The following is a 19,094-nucleotide window of genomic DNA, read 5'->3' as shown; positions in this document are numbered from 1 at the left end:
CTATTAGGAACATAATTGTATTGGTTTTTTTTGCTACAATAAACATATGTAATTCTAAAGAGTAGTTGTAGCGGTTAAGAAATAAAAGGGACTGCTGCCTTGCGTCTTGACGTTTTAGAATGCACCCCTCTCCCTCGCTCTGAGTAGTTATATTTTTTAAGAGCACTCCAATTTCCAAAACTCAGAACGCTGCGCAGTGTGGTGACTAGAAGAAGCTAGTTGGATAAAATTATTTTATTAGTGTTTTAGATAGATAAGGTCGAAATTAAAAAAAAATTTCTAAGACCTGGGTCGGAAATACCCCGTTGACCCAAAAAGTGTATGATGAAAAGGAGTAGTTTTATTTTTGTGGTATACGTTTTAAAATATTATAGCTATAGGCCAAATTAATATTTTTAGAAAGAGAATTTAAAGAATATTTTTATACTTTATTCTAAAATATCTTGCGTATTAAAGAAACAAACTTTTTTCTGGGTTTAAAATTTAAAAAAGACAAAAAATTTTCAATTGCTTTCAAAAATAAAAAAAAGTTTTGCTTGAAAAGTAACGGTTTTAGTTCTAGTTCTATTTTACTTTTATGCTCTCGCTACACCCCTAGTGATATATTTACTGTATTATACATATGTATGTATAGATTTTCCAGATTTGACACCACACAAGCTCTACCCAGATTTGCAGCGGACGACGGTAAAGCGGCCGACGGTTAAAAGCGTAAACAGACGGCAGCGTTGATCCAGATCAACTCGGGAATTATCTGCAGTTGATCCAGATCAAGTCCGAGTTAATCCGGATCAACGCTGCCGTCTGTTTAAGCTTTAACCGCTGTCAAAATAAGAACTCGCAAAGCCCTATGGATTAGCTCATAATTGCGGCGGCAGCGTTTTTACCGCCGACGTTTTTTGGTTGATTTAAAATTATTTCTATATTTACCGCTCAGCGAGGACGGCACAATGTTGATTGTAGTACTTTTTATTATTTTCACAAGTTTGGCAATGTTTTCATACATTTTTATTTCCAAAGAATCTACATACATACCCGCACGTACTGAAAACATATTTATTTATTTTTAAATCAAAATGTCAACTGACGGAAGCCGCCGTGCGCCGTAATTGTGTTTAGATACTCTGACGGATTTCACTGCGGCAACTATGCGGCTGTTCACTTACCGCCGACCGCTTTGCCGTCGTCCGCTGTAATTGTGGGTTGAGCTACAGATAAGGTCATCGATAAGACCGCATATGCAATTATAAAAACGCTTATTCTTTTGGTAAATAGCGTAAACAGTAGGAGTCCCCTTCCGGTGCGCTTGGATCCAACTCTTTGGGATTGTAGCCATCGGACCAAATCTTGCTCAACAACAAGTTCATGCGCCATACCATTTCTCCGCCCGCCGGCTTTGAACAGCTTGGCTGCTATGCCACCGGCTCATGGGGTCTTGTTGCTGAAATTATGTACTTATGTTGTTTTGCTAACCTAAGCGATTGTGGCATAAGTGTGGTCACAGTTCTCGCTATGGTAAACAATTATCGATCTTATTTCCCCGTTACTCTCTGCAAAGGTCCTTACTGTACAATGCGATGCGCTAGCATTCTGGACATTTCTAAATACATTTCCTTTAAATAAATGTAATTGTAATGTAATGTAATGTTAATGTAAATGTAACTCATTTCGAATTCGTCTTTCAGCTTTGGATGTTGTTCTCTATGGCGCTACTTTCGCGGGAATGAAATTAGCTGGCGTCATTCTAATTGCTGTTGGCTTTTTCCTAGTTATGTTCCCCGAAAACTGGCCGGACTACATCACACGCTTGCTAAGGTAAGGCCAAATTTTAAAGTTTGTGTATGTGAATTTATTAAAAAAAAATCAGTTCACTTGCGCTTGTGTTACATTGCTAATTTTTTGTCAAAGTTCGAAAAATAATATTTCTTTTTAATATTAATTCATTAAATTTTTCGATTGTGTTTTTTCATATTAAAGCTAAAAGCCAGTTAAAAAAAAATAATAATAATTCACTTAAAATTTATTGCTAAACCCGTTAAATATGTATATTTTCAATTAGTTTAGTAGCAAAATGCTAAATTGTAAATTTAAAAAAATTTTGATTAACCCTTTATTAAAACTTACTAAATATTCCAAATATTTATTTATGTTAAATTTAAAAAATTAATACAAATTATTCACGTTTTTTTTTACAAACAAAAAATACGGAAATGGAAATTAACGCTTTTAATTTTCTCATATTTTTATGCCCAAAATATTTCAGAAAGAGTGGTCGTGCTATACTGCGTTACCAATGTTGTTGTGAATTAGCTGAAATTCATTATCCCCATGCGGTAGGCTAAAATAAATTTTAAGAATTCTTCCACCCTCGAATTAACTTTTTATGACCATTGAACAAATGTGACTTTTTCTAGTGAAATATATATATATCTGTATTTTTTTTTGCTTCGAAATTAGTCTTGCGCGCTTTAAATTTTTATATTAACAAAATTAACTCAAAAGTAGCGGATGAGTCAACTAACAAATAACGATATAAATAAATAAATTACTAATTTTTGAAGATTGTGAACACTTTATAAATCCCCATGCAAGGGTGTTGCACTACAAAAAGAAGCTACATACATATAAATAGGTACATGCGTACTTTCATTAGCGTTCATACTCACTAACGCCGCTTTGTTCAAATATTTTTCGATAAAGTAGCTACTAAATAGTTGACATTTTGTGCCGCCAAAATGTTACTAGAACATTTTTTTGTTTTTTTTTTGTTTTGGCAATTTGCGCAACATAGACTTTTTACTGAGTTCCTGAGAGGAACTGCATTTTGCGTTTCTTTTTACCAACTTTGGTTGCCTACCACCACTACTACTCTCTTCTGTTACTACTCATATATACTAATACTACAACTCTCTCCCCCACTTTTACTACTATCAAATGCTACTCCTTCTACCAGTTATACTCCAACATACCAACAATAATTCTCTGCATATTTACTAATAAATATTTACAATACGAGTGTTCCCTATGCAAAAAACTTGTACAACAATTGTTATCGAATCGTGTTCATTTGAAAAAAAAGAAAAAGAAGTTGAATCGTTTGTTGAAGAAAGTCAAAATAAGAAGAAATATACGTATAGGTCCTGTTTTGTTTTCCACCTAAGATAATTAAAAAAAATATGTATTCTCGGAATTTTGTTACTGGCTAATTTTTACTGGTTTTTGCATAGCGAACAGAACTAATTACTATATGCGTTCATAATTTTGAAGGTGGTCGGTGAAGTCATTGCATACCTCTTGTACTTGTGACACAACTTTTTACCTTTCGTTGACGATATTGAACGAATAACAGTCGCGTGCGGAAACAGCTGTGTAAATGATCAATGTAGCACAAAACGTCTTCGACTACTTTCAAAATTATGGGCACAACTATCTACTGATGTCGACATATGTATATTTGTAACTCCAATACATCAAACCAGTGTTCCAGTGACCTCAACAGTGCGCAAAGCGCCTGCATGTACATAAATAAAATACACAAACGGGCACAACAACTAACTCATATAGTTACAATATGTACTGCCTCTTTTGGCGTCCTACCGTGCCGCTCAAATTTTCTTTTTTATTCGCCTTTCAGGCTTGTTGTGCATTCTCGTAAATAATAGTCAGTGTTTATGGATTGACAAACACCTGTTCGATACTAACACGAAACATGTATACATACTCCCAACATCATGCATAAATATTTCCACATTTAATCGATGTTGTGGCTAAGAAGTTTGTTTGTTTTCCTAGGCGCTACTAACACCCGAAAAGGAACATGTGTACATAAGTATATAAGCTTTTTGATGAGTGGATTAAATAATTTTGAAATATATACACACATACTGGCAGTGAAACACGTACCACAACTAGTACTATCTATATACATAAAAATTCATGTTAGCATACATACATACATCTGAATTCATACCCGCATATTAATATTGGATATTATTACTGGTTAAGTTATCGAATAATTGGCTAAATTTATTGATTTATAATTTTTTTGCATACACTTCTAATTTCTGTAAAAGCTTTCTTTACAAAAAACAGAAGTGATAATATGCAAGTGATGTTAAGACAGTTTTGTACAGAAAACCAGACGTGGAGACGTTGAGTGAAGTGGGCAACTATGTCCTAAATAAAAATTAATTTTTATAAATCAAGGGTACCTACGTAGTGAAATGTCAAGTGTAGCTAAGTTCTTCTCCACCTGGTCTTACCAATGCAGAGGAGGCCTTCCTCTTTCTCTGTTGCCAGCATCGCGGCCCGCGCGTTGAATACTTTCAGAGCAGGGGCGTTTCTGTCCGTTCGACCGACATGGCCAAGCCAGCAGAGCCGCTGAATTTTAATTCGCTGCACTATGTCCATGTCGTTGTAAAGTTCATACAGCTCATCGTTAAATCGTCTGCGTTGTTCGCCATCGCCAACGCGTAGGGGCCCGTAAATCTTTCGCAGAATATTTCTCTCGAAAACTCCAAGAGGCGCAACAGCACAGGCATCATGAGTGACTTATAGAGTGTGATCTTTGTACGACGAGAGAAGACCTTACTTCTCAACTGCCTACTCAGTCCAAAGTAGCGCATGTTGGCAAGAGTAATTCTCCCAAATAAACGAAGTCGTCTACTTTCTCAAACTTGTAACTGTCAACAGTGACGTGGTTGCCAAGACGCGTACGTTCTGACTATTTGTGTGATGACAGGAGATACTTCGTTTTGTCCTCGTTCACCACCAGACCCATTCGCCTTGCTTCTCTATCCAATCCCGAGAAGGCAGGACAGACGTAGCCCTTGTTTTTACCGATAATATCGATGTCGTCGGCATACGCCAGCAATTGTACGCTCTTGTAAAGTATTGTGCCTGAGCGGTTCAGTTCTGCTGGTCTTATTATTTCTCCAACATCAGATTAAAGAAATCACACCTTGTCCGAAACCCCGTTTGGTGTCAAACAGCTCGGAGAGATCCTTCCCAATTTTGAAAGCGCGTCATTTTACACAGTCGTATTAGTTTCGCGGGGATAACAAATTCAGACATCGCGGCTGGCGAAAGCGGCTTTGAAATCGACAAATAGATGGTGTGTGTCGATCCTATTCTCGCGAGTCTTTTCCAAGATTTGGCGTATTGTGAATACCTGATCTATGGTGAATTTTCCAGGCCTAAAGCCAAGGACCAATTATTTCGTTGACGGTGGGCTTCAGTCTTTCGCACAATACATTCGATAAGATCTTATAACCTATGCTTAGAAGGCTGATCTCGCGGTAGTTGGCGCGTATGGCGCCGTCGCCTTTGTTGTGCATTGGACAGAGCACATTTAAAGACATGCCTTCCGTCTATCACAACATCGATTTGGATTCTTGTTTTTCGATCTGGAGACAGCCATGTATGTAGCTTCGGGCCCCGAAAACTATAGTATGCAAAAAAATATTGAATTACCAAATTTCCCATTTTCCATGTCTTTTATATAGGAAAAACCAGTTTTCGTAGAAATTGTATCAAATTCTTGAAAATCATTATTTTTCGATCGGAAAACTTTGTTTCTCTTCAACTTTTGCTCTAATTTTTACATAAGCTTAATTTAGGTTAAGCTTTTTAAAAAATGAATTGGCGGAATTCCTGGACAATTTTGTGTTTTTTCTTTTGTATATTGCTAATGTAAATTTACTGTAACTAATTGACTTTCAGTTATTTCTACATTTGGCATTCCTTTATTAGTCACCACATTCACTTTTCCCGAACTCACCAAATCACATCGAATTATTAAAACTAGAGTTAACGCGTTCTTGTGCAAATGCTGATTCCAAAAGCAATTGCTTACATTATTATTTTAGTTAATTTTAAGCTTAAGAGGCTGTTGTATCATGTTATTATGCATAAACGCAAGCTTTTATAAATATTACAATACATATTTGGTAAGAAAGCAATGCCTACAAATTTGGTTGTTAACTGCACCAATTGCTTTGCGGCATTTTTTCAGAAGCACCACCCAAAGTGTTGAAGAAACGCATGCAGCTGAATTCGATTTTGAAATTTCTTCTATAAACTATCCTATTTAGTACATGCATATGTAAATATTCTTACCATTAAAATTTAGTTATGCAATTACATAGTTATATTAGATTACATACCTGAAAAAAAATTGTTTCTTGAATTATTCACTTTTAAAACTTGCCGTTCATAAGCTACATATAATAAAAATCAATTTGCGTAGACATTTCTGAGCATAAAAATTAGGGCTGTGCGATTATTCGATTAGTCGAGCAAGTTGGTTAATCAATTATTCGGTTAATCAATTACTCGAGTAGTCAAGATTTTGATTACTCAAAACGATGATTAATCGAGTTACTAGAAATATGATTACTCAAAAAATAATTTTAATCAAAAATCTTGATTACTCGAGTAACTGAACTTTTGAGTAATCATAACTTCTAATTAATCGAATAACAGAGTTATTTACTTTATGATTAATTAAAATTTTGAGTAATCAATTAATCGCACAGCCCTAATAAAAATACTTGGGGAAAATGTGTAAAAACATATCGAGCCCTAACCGCCAAAATAACGTAAGCGACATTTTTTTCAAAATTTTCTTTTTGATGCAGAAATATTCCTAGAGCATCTAAATGCATTTCTGCATCAAAAAGAAAATTTTGAAAAAAATGTCGCTTACGTTATTTTGGCGGTTAGGGCTCGATATGTGTGTTTTAAATGGTAAAGACATATGTACATACATTTTATATATGTGAATATGTGGTCAATAAGACCAAAACTCTTAGAGACCATGGCTGACAATTTTAAAGAATTTTTATATATTTTCATGCTCTGCATAGGCGAGTGGAAAATGATTACACATTTTTTTTGTTTGTACATATGTAGTTATGTATGTATGTTAGACTGCATGACTCCCCATACAAAAAAATCAGTGCAGTATTTCCATTGGAATTATAAAATCTATTGTAGTTTAAGACGCCCGCCAAAATATTACGGAAATATATTAAGATTTACGTGAGCTGGATGAGCTGGACCTCCAAAAATGGATTTTTTTATTAATAAAAATAGTTTCTTAAAGATATTTTTTTTAAATCCCCCCAAATGAGAAAACGGTTTAAACTTAAAAAATTTGCATAAAAATATTTTTAAAAAATTTAAAAAAAAAATCTTAATAATCAGATTTGTGATGCTGTCTTTTTTTAACTATTTTCAGAGATTGGGATAAGAAAAACTTGAATAACTGAACCTAAACTCTTCCGATTTAGGCTTGTGAGGTGTCATTGGAAAGGTATTTTGCCACCCTTTTTATTTCTTTGCTAATAAACTCATTCAAATGATGAAAGAGAAAGGTTGGATGAACGAACGTCATTCAAAGTTGAATTAAGATGTGTTGATATTTGAAAAAAATAAAAATAAAAAAAGGCACGAATGACTTTTTCGGACAGGAAAGAAAACAGTGGGAAAATACCTTTCTACTGAGATCCCATAAGTCTAGATCAGACAGCTCCGCATACAACCCAATACTAAATCAGAATAGTTTTGGCCCAGTTATAAAAAAGTAAAAAAGTAGCATCAAAAAATCTCATTATTACGATTGAATTGATTTTTAATATTTTTATGCAAATTTTTTAAGCTTAATCTGATTTGTCATCTGAGAGAACTTTTTTCAAAAAGTTCTTTAAGAAACTAGTTTTATTCATAAGAAACTACATTTTTGGTGGTATTTTCAAATCGGTCCAGGTCACTTGAATCTCAATATTTTTCCGAAATATTTTGGCGGACATCTTAAAATATAATAAATTTTGTAATCCCGGCGGAAAAACTGCAACTATTTTTTTTTTTTGGTGATACAGTCTAATGTATGTACTTAGTATAATATTTACATATAAGTAAAATATCTAGTAATTACATAAGATTAATTCTAATGAGTAAACTAGACATACATTTTTAGGCAAATGCAATATCTAAAGGCTCACTGAGCCTTCATAGCAACAACTTATGGATGAGTAAAGCCATGTTAAGTGATACTCGAAAATCCGCCCTCTAAAAGATATTTTGTTTCCCTACGGTGACCATATATATGGCCGACGAATAGGGGCCAAAAAAAATAGTTTTGCCAATTTTTTTCCATTTGGCAACGTCTTTCAGATAATCACAAGCGACAACAAAATATGTGGCAGCACATTCAATAATGCCGGAAGAAATCGACCGTCGTGCAAGCAACATTGATTTTTATTAATTTGAATCGGCATCCTTATAATAAAATTAAGTATGCATGTAAAATCCATAAAATACACCATTACAAATTTGATGCTTTTTCAAATTCAAAACTTGGCAATACCACGTTTTGTTCAATGCTTCCTCTTTTTCTTGTCGAGTTCGTCTTGCTCTCTCATTCTGGTATTTGTTGACGTCACGCCCGGTTGCTCTCAGCTCGATTGGCGTAATCTTGTATTCTATCATTCTTGACTTAGCCTTTTGTCCCCGTTCAGTTCTTTTCCAAAACGTTCCGGATACTAATATAGAAAAATGCCTCTGCCACTGTTTTGGGACTATGCACATATAGCATAGGAGGATTCTACGTGTAATTCTAAGCAAATTTTCCGAAGAAACCGTGGGTCTAAAATCAATTTGGAGTTTGCCAAATTGCGAAAATGTGAAAATTTTCACTGTTGCGCGTTCTGGTGAAATTTTTAAGAAAAAAGATAAGTGCAGAAATGGATTTCTCATAAAAACGACCTTTATAGCATGTATGCATGCATTTAAGCAAAATTTTAGCACTTCTTTGCCACACTACAGCAAAATGCTATTAAAACTATTTTCGCAATTTGACCCCTGTTTTTTTCGACAAATTTACTTAGAATTAGACGTAAAACTCTTCTGTGCTACACGCGTATAGTCGAAAAAATCTTGCATACAAATTGACCCGCCCTAATGTATATAGTTCTGGCTAAGATTTCTTGTCACCTTAATAGGTACTAAGCAAAATATTTCTCTATAAGGAATTATATTTACAAAAGTATTATTGAAATTTACCTGCTGTTTAGACCATTATTAAACTTGAATGTTATCATCAGTACACCTAAGTGCTTCCTTCTGGTTTAGGTTCTGCAGAAATGCGTTACATTTCAAATACCGCTTTCAATTGCCCATTGCACATGGGCTTTTATTCTTTGCATCTTAAAGAAAATAACCTTTTTTTCAAATTTATTAACTAATTAATTATTAAAAATATTATTAAATTAATTTTATATTAAAAAATGTGCATGTAACATATAATTTTCTTTGAGTTAATGGCAATAATTAATTTATATGTAAAAAAAACACATTTTCGCCTAATAAAATAAACCAAATTAAATTTAAATAATTAAGATCCTACTCTAAAGCTATTTTACAAATTTTTAGTTTAATTAAAATTTTGTTTGTGTTTTAAACTATCTATATTCGTGTACTCCTCTCATTATCTCGTATAAAAACAGTATCGATATTTCCATTGTATTTGCAGAAATATCATCTTGTTGGGTCACAATGCGAGGTGAGTTTGGTTTGTAATGCTTTCATTTTCACTTTTCTATTTACGGAAAAATTACTTAATTTTAACATATATGTATACATAAAAACGAACAAACAAAAATACATTTAAACCAGGAAATTTTTTCGCAACATACATATGAATATGTTAGTACAGTTAAATTAAAAAAAAAGTATATCATGCGTGGTAGTAAGTTTTTTTTTTTTTAATATTACTGTAAGGCTAGTCGTTAGAAATATAAAACATAATTTGCGAGACGCAAAGGCTGGTCAAGGGTGGTCAACATGTTTTCTACCTCAGTGGAAGGGTCTCAACCAAACTATGTCTACCAGTAGCACTTTACTCCACTTTATAATAGTTTTTTAAGCTATCCCCTTTTTTCAAAAATCTAATTTCGTATATAAATTGGCTTTCAAACATAATTCTTGTCTGCGAAGACCTTCTCCTTCTTCTTGATTGGCGCAATAACCGCCTAGGCGATTTCGGCCGAAGACCTGCCTAGTAGGGCATTCAATCCCGAAGCATTTTAACGATCCCGGCATTTCAATCGGCCAAAAGTACTTCTCTCGAGATCGCGGGATTTTTCGGGATTTCGACTTTATTACAAATGTTTGCATTTTACAGTAGGCTCGCCGTTCTCAGTAATCAAACAATGAGACCGCACAGATTCATTGTCGCCACACCAGGGCTCGAATCTCAGTATTCGATGTCGAACGTAACTCGTATCGAAACTTAATTTTGAACTCACAGCATTCGACAGCGGCTCCAAATCGTCAATACTGGGAATAATCAAACTATTCATGTGACTCCCTGATTTTTGAATAGAGTTACATAATTTTTTTTTTTAAGTGGGGCTGATGACGTCTCACTCGGCCAGGTAATTTTTTGAAAAAAATATTATTATTAAAATATTAATATTAATTAGCGCCGCACAGTGGGGCAAATATGTATGTGGTGTGAAAACTTCAGTTTGTATGTAAGGTGCCAGGCCCCTTTGATATATCGAAATTATTTTTCTTCTATTATCATCCTTGGAGAGTCTAGATTCAATGTACAACATTTCAAAAATATCGGCACAGCTGTTCTCGAGTTTTTCGAACAGAAAAAAAACGGGTTTCAAAATATATATTAGTAAAGATAATAAATTATGTAAATACATTTCTTTATTAAATGTGTCCTATGGAAAAATGTCTACGAATAATTCTTTAAATAATTGCAGACATTTGAAATTAATGTCAAGTACCTTCCAAAAAAGTGGAAGCATTTAAACGTAAAAATTTGTTTTCTTTCATTTTTCATAATAACATTTTCACATAAATACATAAAAAAAACTAAAGCTTTTTAAAAAAGTCGCCACGGATAGATTAACCTGAAATTTATTTGTCTTTTATTAAAAAAAAGAAACTGGAATCGGTAACATCTTCTTGTTATTGGACTTTAGCTACTACTAACACGTGAATACTAAAATAAATAACTATTTCGTTGAGTTAGAAAAAACATTGGCCATTCTAAAATTTTCCCAACATCCTGAGACCAACATACCAATAAAGTTCTACATTCCCTCTGGACCATATAGCCTAACAGTATTCAAAAATAATAGACCTTCCTGCAAGAAATCGGCGAATTGATTGCCTATTTTTAACTTTAATTTTACTGTACTGCATACATACATATGTATGTATGTATAAATATTTAATTTTTGTTAAGTTATGAATTTTCCAAAACTTCTAGGAGGGACGATACATTTGTGTATATCATTAGCTCTCAAAAATTGTTTTCAAAATTTGTATCTTTGAGTTAGTATACTCGTATTCGGTTCATTTACTGGTTATGGTATTCTTTCACACAATTGGTTGCATTCTTTCTCATTTAATTTGCAACTCTTGTTAATTTTTTAATTTATTTTTTTTTGTATGTATTCTAAATCGATTCTATTTAAATTTGATTTTTCCTCTTAAAAGAAAATGTGAGAGTGTCATTGTTGTTATTGTACTTTTTGCGTAAAATTTGATATTTAACTGCCTATGAAAAAAATACTCAAGTACCTACCTATATATTATACGAACACATACACCATAAATATTGTAATACCGTAAACATTGCAAAACGTTTTTGATATGTTTTTTGCCTTACCTAATTGATATTGTAATGATACTGAACGAGTTCATTGTTTTTTGATTGTGTGTTTTTTCTCTATTTTTTGCATTTGACTAAATCAATCGTATTCTACAATAAAAAAAAATAAAAATAAAAATTTACTACATATTGCGGATCAGCAGATATACAAACTATTATCCTGGTACAAATCTTTATATGTTTTCCTGAGCCTATCACCTCTCTAATATAAATATTTAAAAGTTGTTTATTAAACAAACCATTTGTATTAAAATTATTTAAGCCTAATTATTTGTAAGTTTTGCTTAGTTTACTGACAACAGCCACTGTCAGATAACACTTTTGCTTTATATTTTAGATTTCACATATTCCTAAATGAACGATAAACAAAATCAAAACAGATTTTCTAGAAATTTGCACAAAAAATTTATGATCGCAAAATAGTTAAGAATTAATGTGAACCTCTATTGCGGAGCTACATTTTGAATTTAAAAAAAAAAAGTGTTATTATTTAAAAGCATCTTGGTCTGTCTTCTATGTAAGTGTCCTAATTATAATTTTATGGATGGATTACACTTAAACTGCGGATGTGTAGATGATGGGTTAAGGAAAAACGTTGGTCAGAGAGAGGTGGTTTTCTATTTTTCTAAGTTTCTAAGCAGAGCGAAAAGGAGTTGCGGTGTAATCAAAACAAATTCAGCTCTTTGGGGGTTTGTCATCACCACCAAATATTTCTACCAAACGTTCGATGAGGTTTTTGATTCCATCTGCTTTCAGAGAATATACATACAATGGCTGGAAGCAACAAACTCAAGTAACTCCAAATTCCTTTGGAAACACGAATCTTCAGATTTTCAATGATCGTATCTAACGGGAGGAATGTAAAGCGAGACCCTCTCATAATCTTCGCAAATGTCTATAAATTTATGTCATCTTCGATTGAATCTGGGTACGCTTGCGATTGTGAGTAAGAAGAAAATTCCCATAGATTTTCAGCTTGACAGCAGTTAGGGCAGTGTCAACTAGTAGAACAACGAAAAAATCAGTTTTAAATTCATGTTGGACAGCAGGATATCTCAAATAAGAATAAAAGAAAATCTCCATTAGAGATACCTAAATTTAGTTTACCATATCCAGTCTGTTTTTTCCAAAGAGTTGTGTTTGACACGATTTTTGAAAATGGCCCACCTCTGGGTAGATGCTCAGAATAGAAATTAGATGCGCTGAAGTATACCCAAAAGAATAATGCATGTTCTGGATGTAGAGGCAACATTGCCCCTCTCGCCCGCCCTAATGCCGTACACACACACACACATTATTTCTTGCTTTCACATTTTGTTCACCGCTACAGTGTGACCAGATGATCACAAAAACCGCAGCTAAATTTATTTTGAAAAAAGTCAAAAAAGTTATTAGAAGTGAAAAAGGACATTTAAATATAGAATAACTTCTCACGAACTCGGCAATTTAAGCGATATTTTTTTTCTTAAATAAATTTTTAAATTCTTATCAAATCGCAAAATAACTTCTATCAAACTAATAACGGCTTAAAAAAATCTTGGAACTAATTTTGTCCAAGCAATGCCTTTAATACTGGTATTTAATAAGTCAGTCTCATCTCAAGTCACCTAAGTTGAGACTATAATGCCGGTATTCAGTGACCAGTCTCTAGTAACGAATATAGACTTTTCGCGGTGAAAATCGATTTTTGTATTAAGTAAGCTGTCTCACGACGTCTCTAATCTAAAAAAAAGTCATTAATTTTTCGGCTGGCTCTAAGCTGGTCACTAAAAGAAAGTTTAGAGAACAGATAATTGTTTTCAAGTTTACTCTGAAAAACGCGAAAATGAAGCAAGGAAATATTTGCATAATTAGGAAATAAGTCCATACCTACCTTTTACGTGTAAAATCAGAAATTAACATGAAATAATTTCTACCGACCGTACTGGATGGAGCCTTTCGGATATGCATAAATACATATGTATGTACAGTGGTGGCCACATAATTATAGGCAATATTTCTTTTTAACTTTGGGCATTTATTTTTTCTATATGTATTTAAAATTTACAACCGAAACCATACAACTCAAAATTTCAAACCTTGCACAAAATATATGTTAAAAGTTCGTCAAATTAAAAAAAAATTAATAAAAGTGGCCATAACAATTTTATCCGAATTTTTAGAAAAAATTTGGGTATACAATTCTATATCCCATTTCATTTTAGTAGAAATAATATTCCAAGTTTTTGAAAATTGTTTTGCCGACGGTGTTACGCATTTTCTGCCATACAAAGTACGAGTATGTCGGAAAATTTTTCTACAACGTGTAATAAATCGAATGGGCTGTAGAACTGCATACCAGAATTTTTCTCTAGAAATGCGGATTAAAAAGTTTGAAATTTTGATCATCACTTTTTAAAATTCGGTGATTTTTTATAAGATTTGAATATTTGAATTACTTGGGTTCTTCGTGGTCAAAGTTATATTTTTGTTAAAAAAAAAACTAAAATAAATTGAAAATAAATAAAGAAAAACTGTTAAAACTTATAAAAAAAGTAGTGTCCCTACTTATGTGGCCACCACTGTACACAGAAAAGATCAAATAACGTTATACATAAGTATATATGTATGTATGTATGAAGAGTCTAATATGCAATATTTTATGATTTTTTATTGCCTTTTAAAATACTCCTCATATGTATGAAAAAGTGTAGAACATAAAGAATTTGTAGTTATTTGATTAGCGATATAGCGTTTCGGGAAACTTAATTTTTTACATCAATATCCCTTAAGATTTGGATATTAATATGGTCAAATGAGCTACCAAAAACTTATCACAGTAACCATTATAACTGTAACTTCTTTATATTCTCCGTTCTTTCTAATTAATTATGTACATTCATATAGTCACATGCATGATAAGCAAACAAATACATCGAGCTGATTTATTATGAGCTTAAAAAGCTCGCTGACGAATCACTCCTGCAGGAACACTCGCGAAGCTTGATTTTATTCTTCAATGACACTCTAACCCATATATTTTCCTTTGTTATTTTGACAATTAGGTTCCATTATGAGATTTTATTAAATTTTGCAATTCCACTGAGTTCTTTTTTTGTAGCTGAACGTTATACTATGTGTTTGCCTTAGACACGCATTAAATTATTTTTTTCTATCTATGGACTATGTTGAATTACCTAAAAACACATAGGTTTTGATTAATAAAAAAATAAACATAAATACATAGCATATCAAAGATATATGTATGCCACACAACTATCGCTTCTACTTAAATTTTAATCTTTCACTTTCCTTTTCAAAATTCTTTTCTCAACTAAATTTTTTATCGTATAAAATAACTAACAAAACTTTTGTCAATAAATTGGTTAACTAACTACAAATGCTTACTAAAACGTTATGAATTAAAAAAACAAAAAAAAAATTATTAAACAATCTCGTAACCATCACGTAATCACACCACGTAACTACAGCCGCCCGGCGTTTTGTAGAAGAGATGTTGTGGTCGCATCACCCACCACAAGATAGGCGGTGACACACACGGCCACGCTCCTCACAATCATGCGTCAATTCTTAAAAGGCAAATAATGTCAGAACACAAATGTCAAATGAGCGCACAGCACAATTGCACAGAATTCACCATTCGTAAACGTAAGAAGTTCATCTCACTGTACGTAAGAACTTATGTAAATAAACACAAAAACAAAAAGTGGCTTAAATAAAAGCCATAACTGTTGTAAACGTAAACGCGCAGGCAAACGTAAATCGTAAACGTAACTGTAATGTAGCCGCTGCCCGCTGCTTTGGTAAGTACCCAAGTGCTATATACACCTACTACTTACTGTACAGCGTTTAAGCTGCCAATCGTCGCTTAAGCATCGTCAAAGTGATCGAAGAATGTACTCGTTAAAAAGTTCATACGAATCGTTCATCGTTAAAGCATCGAATAGCTTACTTAGAGCTCTTTTGAAGAGAATAGCAGAATTACAATTTTTTGTTTTTAATTTCAGAGCAGAATTTTAACATATTAAAAAAAAACTAAAAACTAAATCTGATTTCCTGCTAGGAATGGCAACGCTACGAATATGAATTTCTTTATAACCACTATCTTATTAAGTTCTTCTTTTAATTTTTTGCTTAATAGGTACATATTGTACTTGCATTGCGAAATAAGTATATTCTTTCTACTTCGTAATCCACAGATACCACCAAATACACGCGTACGATTGTAGATTAAATCAAAAATACTATGCGGTCAATTTTAATGCCTTTGCCGAGTGAAACCCCCAAAATGTGTCTGAATGTATAAAATATTAAAAAAAAAAAAAAACGCCACATGAAACACTATATCGACCAAAACACCAATCACAACACGTTACTACAACAAAACAACGTTTTCGGGACGCACTCGAATCATGCTTAAAAAGCGCTTAATTCTCATGCCAAGTACTTACCACCACTNGGATTAAAAAAAAAAACAAACTAAATCTGATTTCCTGCTAGGAATGGCAACGCTACGAATATGAATTTCTTTATAACCACTATTTTATTAAGTTCTTCTTTTAATTTTTTGCTTAATAGGTACATATTGTATTTGCATTGCGAAATAAGTATATTTTTTCTACTTCGTAATCCACAGATACCACCAAATACACGCGTACGATTGTAGATTAAATCAAAAATACTATGCGGTCAATTTTAATGCCTTTGCCGAGTGAAACTCCCAAAATGTGTCTGAATGTATAAAATATTAAAAAAAAAAAAAAAAAAANTTAAAAAAAAAAAAAAACGCCACATGAAACACTATATCGACCAAAACACCAATCACAACACGTTACTACAACAAAACAACGTTTTCGGGACGCACTCGAATCATGCTTAAAAAGCGCTTAATTCTCATGCCAAGTACTTACCACCACTCTGGTTGCTCGTGTCTCTCGAATTGGCCGCTTCTTCTCCTTATATTTTCACTCACTTATCGTTTGTTTGTTAATACGTATGTACGTACTACTTATGTAAATAGAAGGTAAAGAACTGTTAAATCACTTTCGAACTTCTGTACGCTTGCTAGCCCACCACCGCTTTTCTAGTGCTAACGCTTTTTGCTGCATAAAAAATAAAAATAAAAACTTTATATATAATTAACTTTTATGAATTCGAACATAAACAAAGAGCATGTANCGTACTATGTAAATAGAAGGTAAAGAACTATTAAATCACTTTCGAACTTCTTTACGCTTGCTAGCCCACCACCGCTTTTCTAGTGCTAACGCTTTTTGCTACATAACAAATAAAAAAAAAACTTTATATATAATTAACTTTTATGAATTCGAACATAAACAAAGAGCATGTAAAAATTGTAAGCATACCAAAAACTACCGTTAACCTCACACCTTTGTACTTTTGATAAATATTTTTGAACTTTTTTCACACTTAGCCGTTGTATTGTAATCTCACCTCTCGGTAAACTTCGTAGCTTTTTGGCGCTTTAACGTAATAGCCTTAATCGTATTTGATATTTCGTAACTGCGTAATGCATTTTTGGCTTACGCAACACTTTCCTATTTATATCTCAATTTATAAACGCTGTCTCTGTCTCTATTTCACTCTATGCCTATCTGTCCATGCTTTACGAAGAACTTTTCTTATTCCATTGATTATTCTTTTATTTATATTTTATTAAAACTTTATACATTCTACTTATAACTTCGATCCACATCAGTAAATCAGTAAAAATTCTACTTATTAGAAGCATATCACAATTATTATCTATTTTGTGTAAAAACCATACATACGGAGGCTAATATAGAATATTCAAAACCAAATATGTAGCTAAATCGAAGAGAAATCACTTGCATCGTATAAGAGTGTAGCGGCAAAAAACAATTTAGAAAATATTTACGTATGTATGTACCTGTGGAAATTGATCGGGCATCGAATTAAATTTCTATTATACCAGGGGCTAGATTCTGTAAGTGTGAGAAAGTGTAGTGTACACCGAGTGCAAAACTCACCGAATAAAATTCTGTATTTTTCGAAAGAGAAGTGTATACAATTTTGACTGTTAAAACTTAAGTATTCTCATACTGGCTGAATCGCAAAATGAAGAATGTACACAATTTCCAGTGTACACTCGAAAACTCCCAGTTACAGAATGTACCTATGTATATGTATTACCAACTAAAATAACAGAAGAATTATTCTCAATAGGGGTCTTCACACCCATTTCGGTCGTTTTGGTAAACTGCTAGTTGGTACTCGGAAATTTTACCAACTGTGCCCGTTCTTTTCAGCTTACTTTTGTTAGTCTAGTAAACTGTATACATATGTTTAACAACAGCTGATTCGTAGCTTTTTTCCTAAAAAAAAAAGAATTTCAAGAGAAAATTTATGAATTTTACTTACTCATATGCATTACGCCTTTCGGGGGCGGGTGGATTTAAAATCGATTTAATATCCAACAGCTGTTTACAAATTACCGAATAGCAGAATAATTATCAAGCTTTCCACCAATAATTAAATAATTTTGCACAAACAAAATATATAGGGAAAATTACGGAACATCGAGTCCCGGAGTATGCCGACTGTTTCACACTAAACTAGCAGAACCAAATGTGTATACGTATAGAAAGTTTGAGTATATTTGTTTGTGCGCTAGACCAGAAATCCTACTTTAATGCGGGGTTGAAGTTGAAACCACTTTTTGAGAAAAACATCCATCTCTCGAGAGCCTCTCTTGCCTACAAACAGAGTTGTTCTGGTGGTCCACAATATTTTATACCGAAAGCGTTCGGGTTTTAAAACGTCATATTTTTCTGAAGATAGGTTTGCTTATATACGGAATTTTTCTTATAACACGGCCTTATAGTTGAGAGAGATGGATCTTGAGTTGAGATGGATGAACTTCTGTTTAGATAGAATTTTTTGGTACAGAGAGCATTGATCTGCTGCACATACGTTTTTTTTTATTCTTCTACCAATCCACCCGGTAGTAATTTTTGGTCAACCCTGTGAATAATTGCTAAAAAGGCGGCCCAATTTCTTATATGCAGGTTTTGACGACTTTAAAGATATTTCTCGGTATTCTATAAAAAAGTCGGTTTTAATGTGAGTGGGTTGAGCAGTTGTTACGTTTCTATTGCCACGGGTCCCCTTCGGGGCCTCTTCATTACTATTAACGATACTTATAAACATTACGCAGATAAATCTCGCTAGAAGTACTAAATATTCAGTTGAAATCGTTGCGTTATTCGTTACCCATCAATTTCTGCAGGACTTTCATTATATCTATACCAGCATATGTATGTAGAATATCAACTCAAGTAGATATCTCACTACTTTTTTCCGCTTTTCTATACCAAGATACTAACATAATTTCTTTTATTTTTCCCAAAATACACAA

General features: G+C 33.0%; 1 protein-coding gene across 4 annotated transcripts in view; it reads left to right on the top strand.

Moving 5' to 3' along the window:
• Positions 1 to 16,144, top strand: part of LOC108366535 (putative thiamine transporter SLC35F3) — a 37,085-nt gene extending 20,941 nt beyond the window's left edge. The window contains exons 8-11 of one of the 4 annotated variants that reach the window (XM_017620961.1): positions 1,686 to 1,815; positions 2,264 to 2,333; positions 9,533 to 9,562; positions 15,895 to 15,979. In XM_017620961.1, the coding sequence (XP_017476450.1) occupies positions 1,686 to 1,815; positions 2,264 to 2,333; positions 9,533 to 9,562; positions 15,895 to 15,924 (260 nt within the window). In that variant the 3' untranslated portion in view covers positions 15,925 to 15,979. Of the gene's footprint in view, positions 1 to 1,685; positions 1,816 to 2,263; positions 2,334 to 9,532; positions 9,563 to 15,165; positions 15,855 to 15,894 lie in introns of those variants that run through there. The other 3 variants (XM_017620962.1, XM_017620963.1, XM_017620964.1) reach the window with 3 other exon arrangements.
• The last annotated feature ends 2,950 nt before the right edge of the window (positions 16,145 to 19,094 follow it).

This window comes from Rhagoletis zephyria, unplaced genomic scaffold, assembly GCF_001687245.7.
Source record: "Rhagoletis zephyria isolate East Lansing unplaced genomic scaffold, Rhagoletis_zephyria_1.1 Rzeph_scaffold_02312, whole genome shotgun sequence".
NCBI classification, from domain to species: domain Eukaryota; kingdom Metazoa; phylum Arthropoda; class Insecta; order Diptera; family Tephritidae; genus Rhagoletis; species Rhagoletis zephyria.
This window is presented reverse-complemented; position numbering and strand designations above follow the sequence as displayed.